General features: G+C 37.0%; 1 protein-coding gene across 1 annotated transcript; it reads left to right on the top strand.

The window, feature by feature from the left end:
• Nucleotides 1-11,554: 11,554 nt before the first annotated feature.
• On the top strand, nucleotides 11,555-14,674 carry LOC136208739 (arginine-specific demethylase JMJ22). Its single transcript, XM_065999882.1, has 2 exons — nucleotides 11,555-12,952; nucleotides 14,287-14,674. Exons 1-2 carry the CDS (start codon nucleotides 11,646-11,648, stop codon nucleotides 14,525-14,527), a joined length of 1,548 nt encoding a protein of 515 aa, XP_065855954.1. The 5' UTR covers nucleotides 11,555-11,645; the 3' UTR covers nucleotides 14,528-14,674.
• Nucleotides 14,675-14,781: the final 107 nt, after the last annotated feature.

The raw sequence follows: 14,781 nt of genomic DNA, 5'->3' as shown, positions 1-14,781 counted from the left end.
CGTTATACATTGGATTGAGCATTTATCACTCCCGATAAATGGGAGATATGTCCATGGATCACTTGTGGAAGTCTTGACTCTAAATCCTTGCAAGGTGATAGCTTGAGATTGAAATGAGATTTCTCTCAACCTATCTAATTGGAGTTGACTCGGCCAGAACAAGTAAAACGAACGTCTCGCTATATGTGACTTGACATCACCCATAGTCATAATATTCAGTTCAAGGACGTAGTTGATAAAGGATCGAATTATACCGTAACTAATACGGAAAGGTCAACGACAGAATCAACCTATCTTCTTATAGCTCTAGGGGAATGATTATGGACTTGCTAATCACATACTTTGTACATCATTCCGTTATGCAAAGATTAAATATAATTCTTTGAAAATTATTTAATAACGTTGGCAATGAGAACCTAATGGGTCACACATAAGACTTGGAACCCAAAAGAGAGATAGATGTTAATTAATTGATGGAAGCCCAATTGAGCCCAATAAGGCCCAATTACCATGGGGGGTAGAAATTTATGTATATTAGATACATAAATAATTAATTTGATTTTATCAAATCCTAATTAGATTAGGATTATGAATTAAATTAATTAAAGGATAAATAAGTTAGGAGTTTTAATTAGATTATATTACTCCTATTATTATCCAATAAGGTTATCATTATTATCTTTTATATTTAGATATATTAATAGATAATAATTAAGAATTCTATTCCAAATTGAATTCCTATTAAGTAACCTAATTCTATCTAACTAGGGTTTAGATACAAGTGATTATAAATACCCCCTACTAAGGATTTTCGAAATCCACAGTGAATTCCAGGAGAGAGAATTTCGAACCCCCTAACCGAGGACGAGATTTCACCGCTTCCTTCCGTTCAATTGATTTTCATCTCTTTCTCTTTATCCTTGATCTTGTGTTGATTAATTAGAGACAATCTACTTTGGTTGTTATAAACGGTTGATTCTAACTTGATCTTCCTTTGTTTTGTTTTGTGCTCGGGAACTCGAAGTAAGAGTTGTGGGCACTTCGTTTGCAACGGTAGATAGAACATCTAAAAGGTATTTCTTCTTATCCCTCTTTGTATGAAATAACGGTTAACGGATCTTGGGGTTAATGAAAATAGGTTAAAATTTTTATATTTCCGCTGCTATACGTTAGCCTATTTTCCTTTAGATAGCTTCCCTTAGTATGCTGAACTGCTCACGAGCCAACGGCTTCGTGAAGATATCTGCAAGATGTTCACCTGTTGGAACATAGGTCAGCTTGATCTCACCTTTGAGTACATGATCTCTGATGAAGTGATGCCTTATGCTGACATGCTTCATCCTGATGTGTTGGATTGGATTCTTTGACAGGTCAATGGCACTTTTGTTGTCACATTTGACTTCTATTATTTTCGTTTGAACTCCATAATCATCCAACTGTTTCTTGATCCATAGGACTTGTGCAACACAGCTTCCAGCATCAATGTACTCAGCTTCAGTTGTTGACAGGACAACTGATGACTGCTTCTTACTGAACCAAGACATTAGACAGCGTCCAAGGAAATGACATCCTCCTGAAGTGCTTTTCCGCTCAAGCTTGTCTTGTCCATAGTCAGCGTCAGTGTATCCAACGAGTGTGAAATCGTTCGTGTTGGGATACCATAAACCTGCATTCACTAAGCTTTGCAAATATCTAAGGATTCTTTTTACAGCTATGTAATGAGATTCCTTAGGGTCAGCTTGATATCTTGCGTAGTAACATACTGAGTACTGTATATCTGGCCTACTTGTCGTTAGATAGAGTAGAGAGCCTATCATACCTCGATATAATTTGTTGTCTACTGACTTACCTTTTTCATCAGCATAAAGCACAGTGTCAGTACCCATTGGGGTAGATATTGGCTTACAATTTTCCATATCAAATTTCTTCAATATCTCCTTAGCATACTTAGTCTGACTAATGAAGATGCCATTCTTGTCTTGCTTGATTTGAAGTCCAAGGAAGAAGTTGAGTTCTCCCATCATTGACATCTCAAACTCAGTTTGCATCTGTTTGCTAAATTCCTTGCACATAGACTCATTTGTAGCACCAAAAATAATATCATCAACATATATCTGTGCCAATAGGGTATCTTTACCCTTTTTCTTAATGAATAAGGTTGTGTCAGCTTTTCCTCTGACATAGTTCCTAGTCAGCAGAAAATTGGTCAGACTTTCGTACCAAGCACATGGTGCTTGCTTCAGGCCGTACAGAGCCTTTTTGAGTTTATAAACATGGTTTGGGAATTTTGGATCCTCAAACCCTGGAGGCTGACTAACATAAACCTCTTCATTTATAACTCCATTAAGAAATGCACTTTTAACATCCATTTGGAACAATTTAAAGTTCATAAAGCTAGCATACGCACACAATATTCTTATAGGCTCTAATCTAGCTACGGGTGCAAAGGTCTCACTATAGTCAATACCTTCTTGCTGACTGTAACCTTGAGCTACAAGTCTGGCTTTGTTCCTGACTACGTTTCCTTGTTCATCTAGCTTATTACGGAATGCCCATTTTGTTCCTATGGTCTTTTGATTCTTTGGTTTAGGCACTAAATCCCATACTTCATTTCTCTTGAATTGATCTAGCTCCTCTTGCATCGCATTTATCCAGAATTCATCGTTCTCAGCTTCTGAGAAGTTTCTTGGTTCAAGAACTGACACGAAGGCTACATTGCTAAGATATCTCCTGAGTTGATTTCTGGTCATCAGGGTGTTCTCAGCGGCATCAAGAATGCTACTTTCAGAGTGTCCTCTTAGAACCTTGATCTCCTTTGGTAGTGTAGTGTCTTTAGGGATAGGTGTTTCAACATTTTCTGCAGGATTATATTGGTCAGCAAAGATAATTTCAGGTTCGTTCTTACCTTTGGTCAGCCCTTGAGGTAGAGACTCAGTGGCTCTTTTTTGGTCAGCGGAAGCTGAGCATGTGTCATCTTCGGCAGGCTGACTTGTTTTCCCTGAAGGGTCAGTTTCATCGAACTCAACATGTACAGACTCTTCTAAGACCTGAGTTCATTTATTAAACACCCTATATGCTTTGCTGTTTGTTGAGTACCCTAATAAGATAGCTTCATCAGCTTTTGAATCAAACTTAGCAAGGTTGTCTTTAGTATTTAGGATAAAACATTTGCAACCAAAGGCACGAAAATATCCAATATTGGGTTTTCGTCCTTTCCAAAGTTCATAGGGGATTTTCTTAAGTATATGTCTGACTAGAACCCTATTGAGTATATAGCAAGCTGTGTTGACAGCTTCACCCTAGAAATACTTTGGAAGCCTATTCTCACTCAGCATTGTCCTTGCTATTTCAACTAAGGTTTTGTTCTTCCTCTCAACTACCCTATTTTGTTGAGGAGTTCTAGGAGCAGAAAAATTGTGGTCAATGCCGCTGACTTCACAGAATTTATCAAACTGTTGATTTTTGAATTCTCCGCCATTATTACTTCGGATGTGAGCTAATTTTAGGTCTTTATGATTTTCAAGTTTTCTTACCAGTGTTGATAACATCTCAAAAGCTTCAACTTTGCTACTCAGCAGGATGATCCAAGTGCACCGAGAAAAGTCATCTACAATGACCAAGAAAAATCTCTTACCACCCAAGCTCAGCGGCTGGACTGGTCCGAAAAGATCCAAGTATAGTAACTCTAATGGACGCTTGGTTGAGACCACATTTTTACTTTGAAAAGATTTTTTAGTTTGTTTACCTTGCTGATTGATTATGTTGGTGAATCTTGCATTCATCTCAGAGATGTCCTCATTATCATTCATCTCGAACAGTTCGTATAGTCGCATATGTTGATTCACTTTGGACTCCTTGACCTTACTGGTTCTTTATAGGTAACCTCCAGCTTCTTCCAGATTTCCTGTGCTAACTCGCAACCTGAAATCTTATTGTATTCTGCAGCATCTAATTTTGCAATTTTTTAAGGTCATCTTCTGACCACTTAGCCTCGCTTTTGACAGTTTTTACACCATCAATGATTTCATAGGGAACAAAAGGGCCTTGGACTATAGCTAGCCATGCACTAATAGATAATCCCTCAGGGAGTATCTGAGTTGTTTGATTTCCTGGAAGGAAACGAGTGCTATTCTCAGCCATTACAGGGATCAGCTCAAGATAGTTTTATCTTGAATAGTGAGCTACTGAGCACTGATACCACTTGTTGGTCCCGTGTAACGTAATAGGATTAGTTCCAAGGGGGTTAGGAACTAATATAACTTTTTCGCTTAATAATGCTGACTTAATTGAATGCTTGATAGTTTAACTCAGTTTTAGGTCAGCAAGGCTGAGTGTGATGTGAGACAACTTTAATCATATGCTCACTAGAGTTGTTTCAGTTGTGAGTTGGGAAGTAACACTTAAGTCAGTTTCCAACTCAGCACTCAGATTACTCAGCTTCAGCTTGTACAGATTATTTACTGAGTAATTTTAAGCAAGCAACACATACATATATATATATATATATATATATATATATATATCAAGAGAAAGGGTTAGAGTTTACTCAGCAGACTTATCCCGGTTCGGCCTCACCGCTTACGTCCAGTCCCCGGAATCTTTCCGAGCTTTTTCAATCCTTTACTGAGCTCTTTAAAGGTAGAGCACAAACTGTTTACAATAGCAACTGAGTATGCAAGAGTACCGTCCTCTATTCGTCTACTCAATCCTATCTACCATTGAATATTATAACCGAGTTTTAGATTTTCTCTACCACTGAGTACTATAACCGAGTACTCAGCTTCACCTTTGTAACCTTTTACAAATGATAAGAAATTGTTCTTAATACAACAAAGAACACTTTAGATGATAGAGTCAATCTAGACTTTTACACAATGATTGGAATTTGGTGTAAGAGCTTGCTTTTTCTTTTCAGACAGCTTCTATTTTAGATTATCACTTAGTGAAGATTTTGCTTGTCTATATGTATGTCTCTTGTATGTGTATATGATCCAAGTGATGATTTGGCCTATTTATAGCAATCTTTGGGGTGCCAATGATTTGAATTCCGACATAGCCGTTGAGGGTCTTCTTCGTCATCACGTGGTCAGCTTCTAGAGCTGCAGGCTAATCCTGTCTTCTGTTTTTACCATGAGCCAGGTTTGCCAGATTCGTCTTCTTGCGCCAGGTTTGTCTTCTTCCGCCAGGTTTGTCTTCTTGCCAAAAGTCAGATGGTCCATGCGTCTCGAAAAGGTCCTTAATACGGATTTCCAAGACTTCTGATTTGTGTCAGACCTTGTCTGCCAAGTTGACGGATTATTCATGCTGACTTGGTCATTACTCAGCTTGACTCAGCGGCTTCGCCTTCAAGCTTTTCTGAAGAAGACATTTCTTTTCTTAAGGCTGAGTTCCATTCTTACTCAGCGTCTGCTGTGAGACTTGCTTATGCTGACTTTGTTCTGTCTTTCTTTTATGGACTTTCAGTTCCTGTTCTCGTTAGTTAACTTACTCAACATTGAACAAACTCATTAGTACAATTAAATCAAAGCACTTTGATGTGAAAAGTACAAAAATAAACCTTGTGGTTACACTCATTTTCGAACAACACCTATGTGGTTTTAAAGTTTGCAAAGTGGTACCATGTACTTCATTCCGTTAGCAAACACATACCAAATTGACTAACGGTGTTAAAAGTCAAAAGGAAAAGAGTTAATTTGGTCCTTAGATTTATTTATTTTTAAAAATTGACCCCCCTTATTATCTAATAATTATCACAAACAAATCTCAAAATAAAAAATAAAATCCAAATATATCATCTTTTCCATCTCTCTTTAATTTTTTTTCTTCTTTCTCTCTCCTCTCTCTTCATTTCTATCTCTAAAATAAGGACTAACAATGTGAGTTAAGTAAAAATGTAGTCACTAATCAATCATTTAATTTTTTTAAGGATGAGAAAGCGGGGGAAGTGGGTCACTGAGATTAGAGAACCTAACAAAGGCTCTAGGATTTGGCTTGGTTCTTATTCAACACCCATCGCCGCCGCTCGCGCCTACGACACCGTTGTTTTCTACCTTCGTGGTCCTTCTGCTAGACTTAATTTCCCAGATTTGATTTATCAAGAACATGATGATCTACACGATATGTCGACTGCTTCTATACGCAAGAAAGCTGCCGAAGTCGGAGCTCAGGTAGTCTCCCTTCAACAAACAGCTCAAAAGAACAACAACGTAGCTTCGGAGAAACCTGACTTGAACCAGTATCCTAGTCCAGAATTTTCCGATGAAGACTAAATGATGATGATGATCCTTGATTAGTAATTAGTAATTAGTGTAGTGTTGATGTTTTATTTAATTTTAATTAAAAAAAAATCTATATATACAGAGATGGGCAGTGCCGATGTGTGCCTGCGAAAGTTGAGACATCAAAAGAAAGACATCTGCTCTGCTGATTCAAAGTGATGGGTAGGTATATATAATTTTATTTAACTAGTTAGTAAAAGATGAATTTGAAATTAAAGAGAGAGAAATTAAGAATTAATTAATGGGTATTTTATTATTTATTTATTTTAAAGAGAGAAATTAAGAGAGAGGAGAGAGAAAGAAAAAAATAAGAAATTAAAGAGAGATGGAGAAGATGGTATATTTGAATTTTATTTTTTATTTTGGGGTTTGTTTGTGATAATTAGATAATAAAGGGGTCAATTTATAAAAATAAATAAATCTAAGGACCAAATTAACGCTTTTCCCTTTGACTTTTAACACCGTTAGTCAATTTGGTATGTGTTTGCTAACGGAATGAAGTACATGGTACCACTTTGCAAACTTTTAAACCACATGGGTGTTGTTCGAAAATGGGTATAACCACAAGGTTTATTTTTGTACTTTTCCCTAAATTTAATTGTTTTAATCATGGGAATAATTTTGTCAAATCAAAATCATGTGGAAAGGTGTTTCAACACCTCCTGCATCATTGTCTTACACTCTAACCTTATATCTTTAACACCTATAAGTTATTGACTCTAATCAATCAACACTTAACCTAAAAACAAATCAAAGACAAATATTCTAAGTATGATTCTCTGAGTATTGAACAAGCTCTGACACTTAATCACCTTAAGACTCTGAGACTAATTCACATAAAGCTATGGCACATGAATGAATCTAAGGATGTTACAACAAAACTCTGAAGTATATCGTAACATTGTTTTCCTTAAGATTCGTTTCACAAGATTATATCCAAGTATCAGTACTTCCTTTGATGTGTTTCATTCTGATCAACATGCTTCTGACTCTGAACTTAATTTTTACTATTGAACTTTAAATGACTAATGATTATTTTTCTCTTAAAGTAAAATTATTTTTCAGTAGCTCAACTCTTACGGGGGAGAATTCAGAAGCCGAGTAAGTTCAACCATTATGAGGGAGTTTAATATTGTGTTCTTAATTTCTATATTTTTGCCAACATCAAAATGGGGGAGTTTGTTAATATTAATTTTGATTATGACAAAAATATTAAATGAAATTAATATCTCCATAATTAATAACACGTTAAATTTAAATATTGATTTATTCATACTAATGTGTTTGTTAAGTGTTTTGATGAGTTAAGTTTAAGATTAAAGAAATAAGAAAAGGCCTTAAGAGATAAATCAAAAGCCCATGGATCAAAGGCTATTGGATCAGCTTCAGCCCAACAGCCAGAAGGATCCAGAAGCACAAGACATGTCTCAAAGATAAGACAAACTCGGAAGACAAAGGATCAAGGCACGTGTGACAAGATCAAGAGTTGACTCTGTGCAACTAACAAAGCCTCACCAAATAAGGAAAGATTCAGAAGCTCCAGACGCCTTGTCCCTTGGAACCTGTAAACTTTGCCTGATTTGGTTAGACAATCAGTCTGCCTCTGACTAAGCTCTGAAGCACAGCGCAATAGACAAATCAACGGAAAAGAGAAAGAGGCCTATTGGTTGTGGACACTGGGCTTTGAGAGAATCATTCTTGAAGTTCCAAAGTAAAGCAAAGCAAAAACCATTTACACAATTACTGTAATCATCTATGTAAAAATTTCTAAGTTCTTTCATTGCGTTCTTAGTTAGAACAAAACTATCAATAGAATAAAATAGTTTGGAAGCTCTTTTGTTTGTTCGGTATTAAGCAAACAGAGAGATAAATACTTGAGTGTAGGTTATAAAGGAATGTACTTTATTGATAACATCTGGAAAAACCCATAGGGCGTAAACTGTAAAAACCCATAGAAGCAAGGGTCAAATGGTAAAGGTATTCCACTGAAAGAGATCCGACAAGCGAAGCTTGGGTATACACCGTGGAAGCCCGGCAATAGGGACCCGCCTTATTAAGGAGAATCGTATCCGCCAGATGGGCATAAAAAGGCCCCTCTGGGCGGATCCACCCAGAGGTCTCTAAACTGTTATCAAGAAGAATGTACTTCCTCATTAATGATACTAATAGTTCCATTAATGTTGAAACCATCGAGCATAAATAGTGTAGCATTAAACTACATTGAAAGGCAATAAAGGGGGGAATGTTACGATTGTTACAGAATCCAATATAAATACCCCCACTACAAGGTGAATGAGGTATACATTATTCTAACCCTACTTTGTGATTACAGTTTATTCTCTCAAGGATATTACTGACTTAGGCATCGAAGTGTCCCCAGCCGATCCCAACGGCGCCTCACAGGGACGTAATTCGGTAAAGGAAAATCGACGAGATATCATTTGTAATATCTCAATATCTGTTGTAAAGGTTTGTGCTCTATTATCAAAGAGCTCAGTAGTGGCTTAAAGCTCGGAAGAGGGTATTTCGGGGACTGGATGTAGGCAGGAGGCCGAACCAGGATAAAACTGCTGAATATTAATTTCTCTAACTCTTAGTCTTTATTATTGCTTGCCTTTTATTTCGGAAGTATTAAAATTAATTTAGTCAGAGTTGTGTCCAAACGTACTAAGTTTGGAAGACCCTCTGAGGCGCTACCTTCCGAACCGAGGGCAGAAACAATATTAGTTGCTAGTCAACTAAAGTTGCTTCTGAATTGTTAAAATTATCCCTCTGTATCGTGCTATTGAAACTGTGAGACTTGCTTTACTTAGATAAATATTTAAACCAGTAATAGTTCCATTAACTCGCCCTTGGGAACTAATTCTCACATTACAATGGACCAACAACCTCCATTTTTGGAGTTTTCACACCCTTATTCCTAGGGACAGAAGAACTGGCTTATTCCCCTTCTCCATAAGTGATGGGATTTCTGGGTTCAGTAAGGGGGGAGTTTGTGTGAATATTTCCTAGTTCGTGGGTAAGTTCGTTGCTCATTCTAAAAGAAACACAAAAGGAAAGAAGAAACCCAGAACACAATCAATGAAACGAAGCTAGCTAAAAAAGGTAAATGAGATTGGTAGGGGAAGAAACTTACATGAAATTGGTTGCTGGTGGCCTGGAATAGAATGCGAAGATGAACAAACAGGGAAACAAACAGGGAGCAAGCAAGAATTACAGGAGAAAAGTAAAATTGCAGAAATAGAAGAAGAAGAAGAAGAAGAAGAAGAAGAAGAAGAAGAAGAAGAAGAAGAATGAGGAGGAGAAAAGACTCCTTATAAAGGAACTGGTGCCCCCAAAACGCACAAATCGAGACATCCCAATAGACATGGAAACCATTAATAGGCATGGAAAAACGTGCCTAGTAGGGAAATAAATACCCTAGGGGACAAGAAGGCAAACAATCCTACCATTTTAGAGGAGCTTTTGATAACATCCGAAATGTTATCAAAGGACCTAAAGAGTAAAAATCTCAATAGGAAAGGAGATGTCAGTATCTTAACTGGACACGTGGAGAATGTGATGTACAAGGATACTTACGCCATAGAGATTCGCCTAAAGGGATACCACTAGGGCGAATATGAAGCCTTACAAGGGCGGATACGCATGCCATAGAGGTTCGCCCACAAAGCGTCAATGACCCCTCATTAAGAACCCTTGAGCGTTATAGCTGGACAGAGAGGTGTAACCAAATAAACATCTCAAGCAAGATATAAACGTTCGGACGGCTATTAAAAGGCATTGAAGGAACGAGACGGTTAAATCAGTTTCTATCCCCTTAGGCTTAATGATGGAAGTTATGGAAAAGATATATAAATACCCCAACCGTGGGAACTAAAGGTACACATTCATATACATATTCCAAAGCTTTTAAGTTTATTCTAATTCTTTAAGTCTTTACTAACTTTTGTATCGGAGCATCCCCCGCCGAACCCAACGGCACCTCACAAGAGGAGATTCCGGAACTTTCACAAGTTATCAATTTGTCTCTATTTTTTTTTGAAGAGAAATAAGATTAATAAGCCTCTGAAGGGCAATCAATGTCTAACAGGGAAATTAAAAAACTTGGAATAACATCGTAAATCACGGGACAAGGGTATTCATGGGATAACCGAGCAAGAGCATGAGCCACCGCGTTCGCTTGTCGCCTTGTAAAAATGACTGAAAAAATATCATTGTTGAGGAGAAGATTTCTGCACATGGAGATGATTTCGCTATATTCAGAAATGTCGTCCGTGGTAGAGTGTATATCGTCCACCACCATTTTAGCATCCGTTTCGATAATGATTCGTTGATATCCTGCGGTGCTTAACCATTGCATTGCTTGGAGGACTGCCAACGCCTCACATTCGTGAACATGTGGGAAGCTGCTGATACGGGATGAGTGTGCTGCCACAAAAGAGCCGTCGGAGTCTCTGAGAATTGCACCTGTTCCTGCTTGCATAATGTTCGCGAAGCGAGCTGCATCCGTGTTACAATTTGTCTCTATTATGAATTTGAAAATATTATTTAGAAACTATATAATCAATTATTTATACCCGAAAATCTGAATTGTTTTTGTACTGCCACTAAATAGCAATTTGTATATTATTAGATAAAGGATTTAATATGTTAAAAATGAAATAATACCGGCCAAATCAACAAAAATTGAAAAAATTAAGGGCATTGGGATGCTTTTCCCCTAGAAATATGAAATATTTAAGGGTAAAGTTGAAATAAAACCCCTGTGGTTTCATTAATTTTCAGATAAAGGATAGGGTTTACTTTTTGTCAAAATGATGATTGAGGTTTCACACTTTTAATAATGCTATTAAAACTATCTTTAACGACCTGAAAATGAAAATTTTCAAGAATTAAAGTTGTTCAATGCCATATTTTCTATGGAACTACATTTTCGATTTTAGAAAATCATCTTTTTTGGAACTTTCTTTCTCTAAACATTAACTTTCTCTCTCATTACCAAATATCATCTAAATAATCTTCAAATAAAAAAGTTGAAGAATTAAAGTTGCTTAGAATATTAGTAGTTTTTAAAATATGTCATTTTTGAAGTCGTCAAGGGTGATTTTAATAGTATCAATTGAAAAGTCTTTATTTTGCTAAATTTGAAAACCTCAGTTCTCGTTTTGATAAAAAGTAAACCACAGTCCTTTATCTGAAAATTAGTGAAACACACTAGTTTTATTTGAACTTTACCCAATATTTAATGAAACGTTTCTTTTGCTACGAAGTATGAATATCCCCTCGAACCGCGCAACAAGGCAATGAAATGCTAATCTCTTCTCGTCTACCTGGTGGAAGAAGAGAGCGCCGCCATATCTCTGTACAATGCTACGCTGCAGCAATTTCTTAACTGGAGCTACAAAGAAGAAACCCAAAAAGTCCAGAAAGAGAACTACTTCCAGAAGAAAAAAAGAAGCAATTTTTACAAGCCAAGAAACGCCTAACCATGTGCAGGAAAAGCAAGGAACTGAAGATGATATCGAAGACGAGGAAGGGTTTCGCCTCAAAAGTTCAGGTCCATCTCGCACTTATGGGGTCCAGCCACTGGGCAATCTGTACCTCAGTCCAAGTTTAATCAATTCCAGAAACACAGGTTTAGGTAATATTCAAAGCCTATCTGACGAGCTAGTTCTTGATATCTTAGGGCTTCTTGATGCTACCAATTTGGGGATTTTGTCCACTGTAAGCAAATCTTTCTATGTTTTTGCTAACCATGAGTTTCTGTGGAGAAATCTTGTATTGGATAAACTAAGTGATGGATTTTTGTTCAATGGATCATGGAAATCCACTTACATTGCTGCTTTTTACTCTTCATTTGATATTTCTGGCATCTGCTCATCGAATGTCATTGTTAGGGACTTTTACTCGGATTATCTTTTCCAAAGTTGGTTATGTGCTAATCTTGAATTGAAACCGGAATGGCTTGAGAGAGATAATATCATTAGAAAGAAGGGAATTTCTGTTGATGAGTTCGTGTCTAGCTTTGAGGAACCGAATAAGCCAGTATTGTTAGAAGGGTGTATGGATAATTGGGCTGCATTGCAAAAATGGGATAGGGATTATTTACTTAAGCTTTGTAGCGATGTCAAATTTGCTGTTGGTCCTGTGGAAATGAAGCTAGAAGAGTACTTTAGGTACTCGGATCAAGTGAAGGAAGAGAGGCCATTGTATCTTTTTGACCCAAAATTTGTAGAAAAAGTTTCAATTTTTGGCTCAGAGTATGAAGTTCCAATATATTTTAGGGAGGATTTGTTTAGTGTTCTAGCCAATGAGAGACCTGATTATCGGTGGATCATAATTGGCCCAGCAGGATCAGGCTCCTCATTCCACATTGATCCGAATGCTACATCGGCTTGGAATGCAGTGATAAAGGGCTCTAAAAAATGGGTTTTGTTCCCTCCAGATGTGATACCTCCTGGGGTACATCCTAGCCCAGATGGGGCAGAGGTGGCATGTCCTGTTTCCATTAATGAGTGGTTCATGAACTTCTATGAAGCAACAAAAAATTGGAAGAGAAGTCCAGTTGAGTGCATCTGTAAGGCTGGGGAAGTGATTTTTGTGCCCAATGGATGGTGGCATTTGGTGATCAACCTCGAAGAATCAGTTGCCATCACCCAAAACTATGTCAGCAGGTATGCATTTTCATGTGTCTGTAATATTGATAGTTCTGCATAAGTTCTCTTTACGAATTTCATACAACCATTGGAAAATTGCCAATTATTGACATTCTTATGTTTGTTAGAATCACATGTCTTGTGTAAGATTGCTCTCCCTCATACTTAAATAACTCACATGAAAACCTACATAAAACCATTTACGACTGTTTGCTTGAAAGCCAACGCAAGCCCTGTATTCATCAAGCTAAACTGTGACATAGGAATGCTTATCTAGTGAATTGATGTGTATGATAAGCTGCTATTGGTTTATAAATTCTTTGGAGTTGCATAGAAAGCTAATATTGGTTTGTGAATGCTTATGTTTCAAGTAAAAAAGGTTGTTTATGAACTTCGAATTGTAGTATGGATGCATTTTGTATCTAGCATTAAAAAGAGAATTGCAGAAACTCCTTTTGAGAACTCAAAAACAGTACTTCCATGCAAATAGATACTTAAAGGTGCTTTGGAATGATGACCTTGATTGTGTTGTTGATTTTAGGGATAGGTCCAATTTAAATAATGGCATCTGCAGCCGAAGGCTGTTGAGGGTCTTATTAATTGAATTCATCAATCTTATGAAATGGTAAAAGAACTATCCAAGGACCAAGATATAGGTGAACCTAGGTATTTTTTTTCTTTAGGTAGGTGAATCTTTGATTACACATCCGTTAAATTGGCCTCTCTTCTAATTAACTATTGTTGTGTGCACAAGGATTTGAACTCGTGACCTAGCATAAGCGATGAAAGGCCTTTCCTAAGGGCTGCCTAAACCCTCCAAAACAAGCAGCTGTTTGAGACAACAACAAGCCTTAATCCCAACTATTTGGGATCAGCTGCATGTACTTTTTTCCCAATCTGTCCTGTTAAAATTACAATCCTTGGAGGAACTTAGCACTTGCTGGTCATTTTTAATAACCGTCAAGCCATTTGGTTTTCAATTATGGAATAGTTTGCAATCACATCCAACTTACTTTTCTTTCAGTGTTTCAATATGCAAAGAGAAGCATACCAATGATATGGATTTGGTGCTTGTTTAGATAAGTCATTTATTACATTTATATCAAGCTAACAATAGAAATCATGGAGTTGATCCTAGAACTGATCCAGTTACGAGGCACATGGAAATATTTTTGTTTCCTGCCATCACTCTTTAGTTTATGATTTTCATGGATTGTTATCAAGTTTACATTGCCTGATTTGAACAGTTTAGAGTGACAGTATGTGCATACTTGTCTTATGTATCGGTTGTTCATATGGTTTTATCCCAACTTTTTCCAGGGGCCTGAACATATTTGCGTTTTTTGCTGCAGGAGAAACTTGTTAAATGTTCTGGAATTTCTTAACAGGCCAAATGCAAGTGAGCTGGTATCTGGAACACGAGACCGTGTAAACTTGCACGATAAATTTAAGAATGCTATTGAGGCTACCTTTCCTGGAACCATTGATCATTTGGTGAAGAGAACAGAGGAAAAGGAATCCGAAAAGAAGAAACTTTCCTTCTGGGATTCCGTTGCAGATTCAAATGCTGGTGCTTTCAAGTTCTCATTCTAACAAATATGACAGCATATTCTTTTTGAAGTTTTAGCAGTCTTCTATAAACACAATGATTCAAAACATTTCAGATTTAATAGTTATTTTCTGTTAAAGAACATTGTTTGGTGATTCACAAGAATGGAAACAACAACATTCTCGATCTTACTTTCACACATAAACTAATCCAGACATTCATCGTATTCATTCATTCTTACAGAGAGAAACAGACAGCAGACTGGTTAACAAATTTTGCAGGTTTACTTACTTCGGAT

Source organism: Euphorbia lathyris, chromosome 10 (assembly GCF_963576675.1).
Source record: "Euphorbia lathyris chromosome 10, ddEupLath1.1, whole genome shotgun sequence".
In the NCBI taxonomy this organism is placed as follows: domain Eukaryota; kingdom Viridiplantae; phylum Streptophyta; class Magnoliopsida; order Malpighiales; family Euphorbiaceae; genus Euphorbia; species Euphorbia lathyris.
This window is presented reverse-complemented; position numbering and strand designations above follow the sequence as displayed.

Bases quoted from the DNA above. Each gene is read 5' to 3' on its own strand.
- LOC136208739 (XM_065999882.1), top strand. From the start codon at position 11,646: ATGCTACGCTGCAGCAATTTCTTAACTGGAGCTACAAAGAAGAAACCC. The intron at 12,953-14,286 runs GTATGCATTTTC...TTTTTGCTGCAG, and splicing joins ACCCAAAACTATGTCAGCAG to GAGAAACTTGTTAAATGTTC.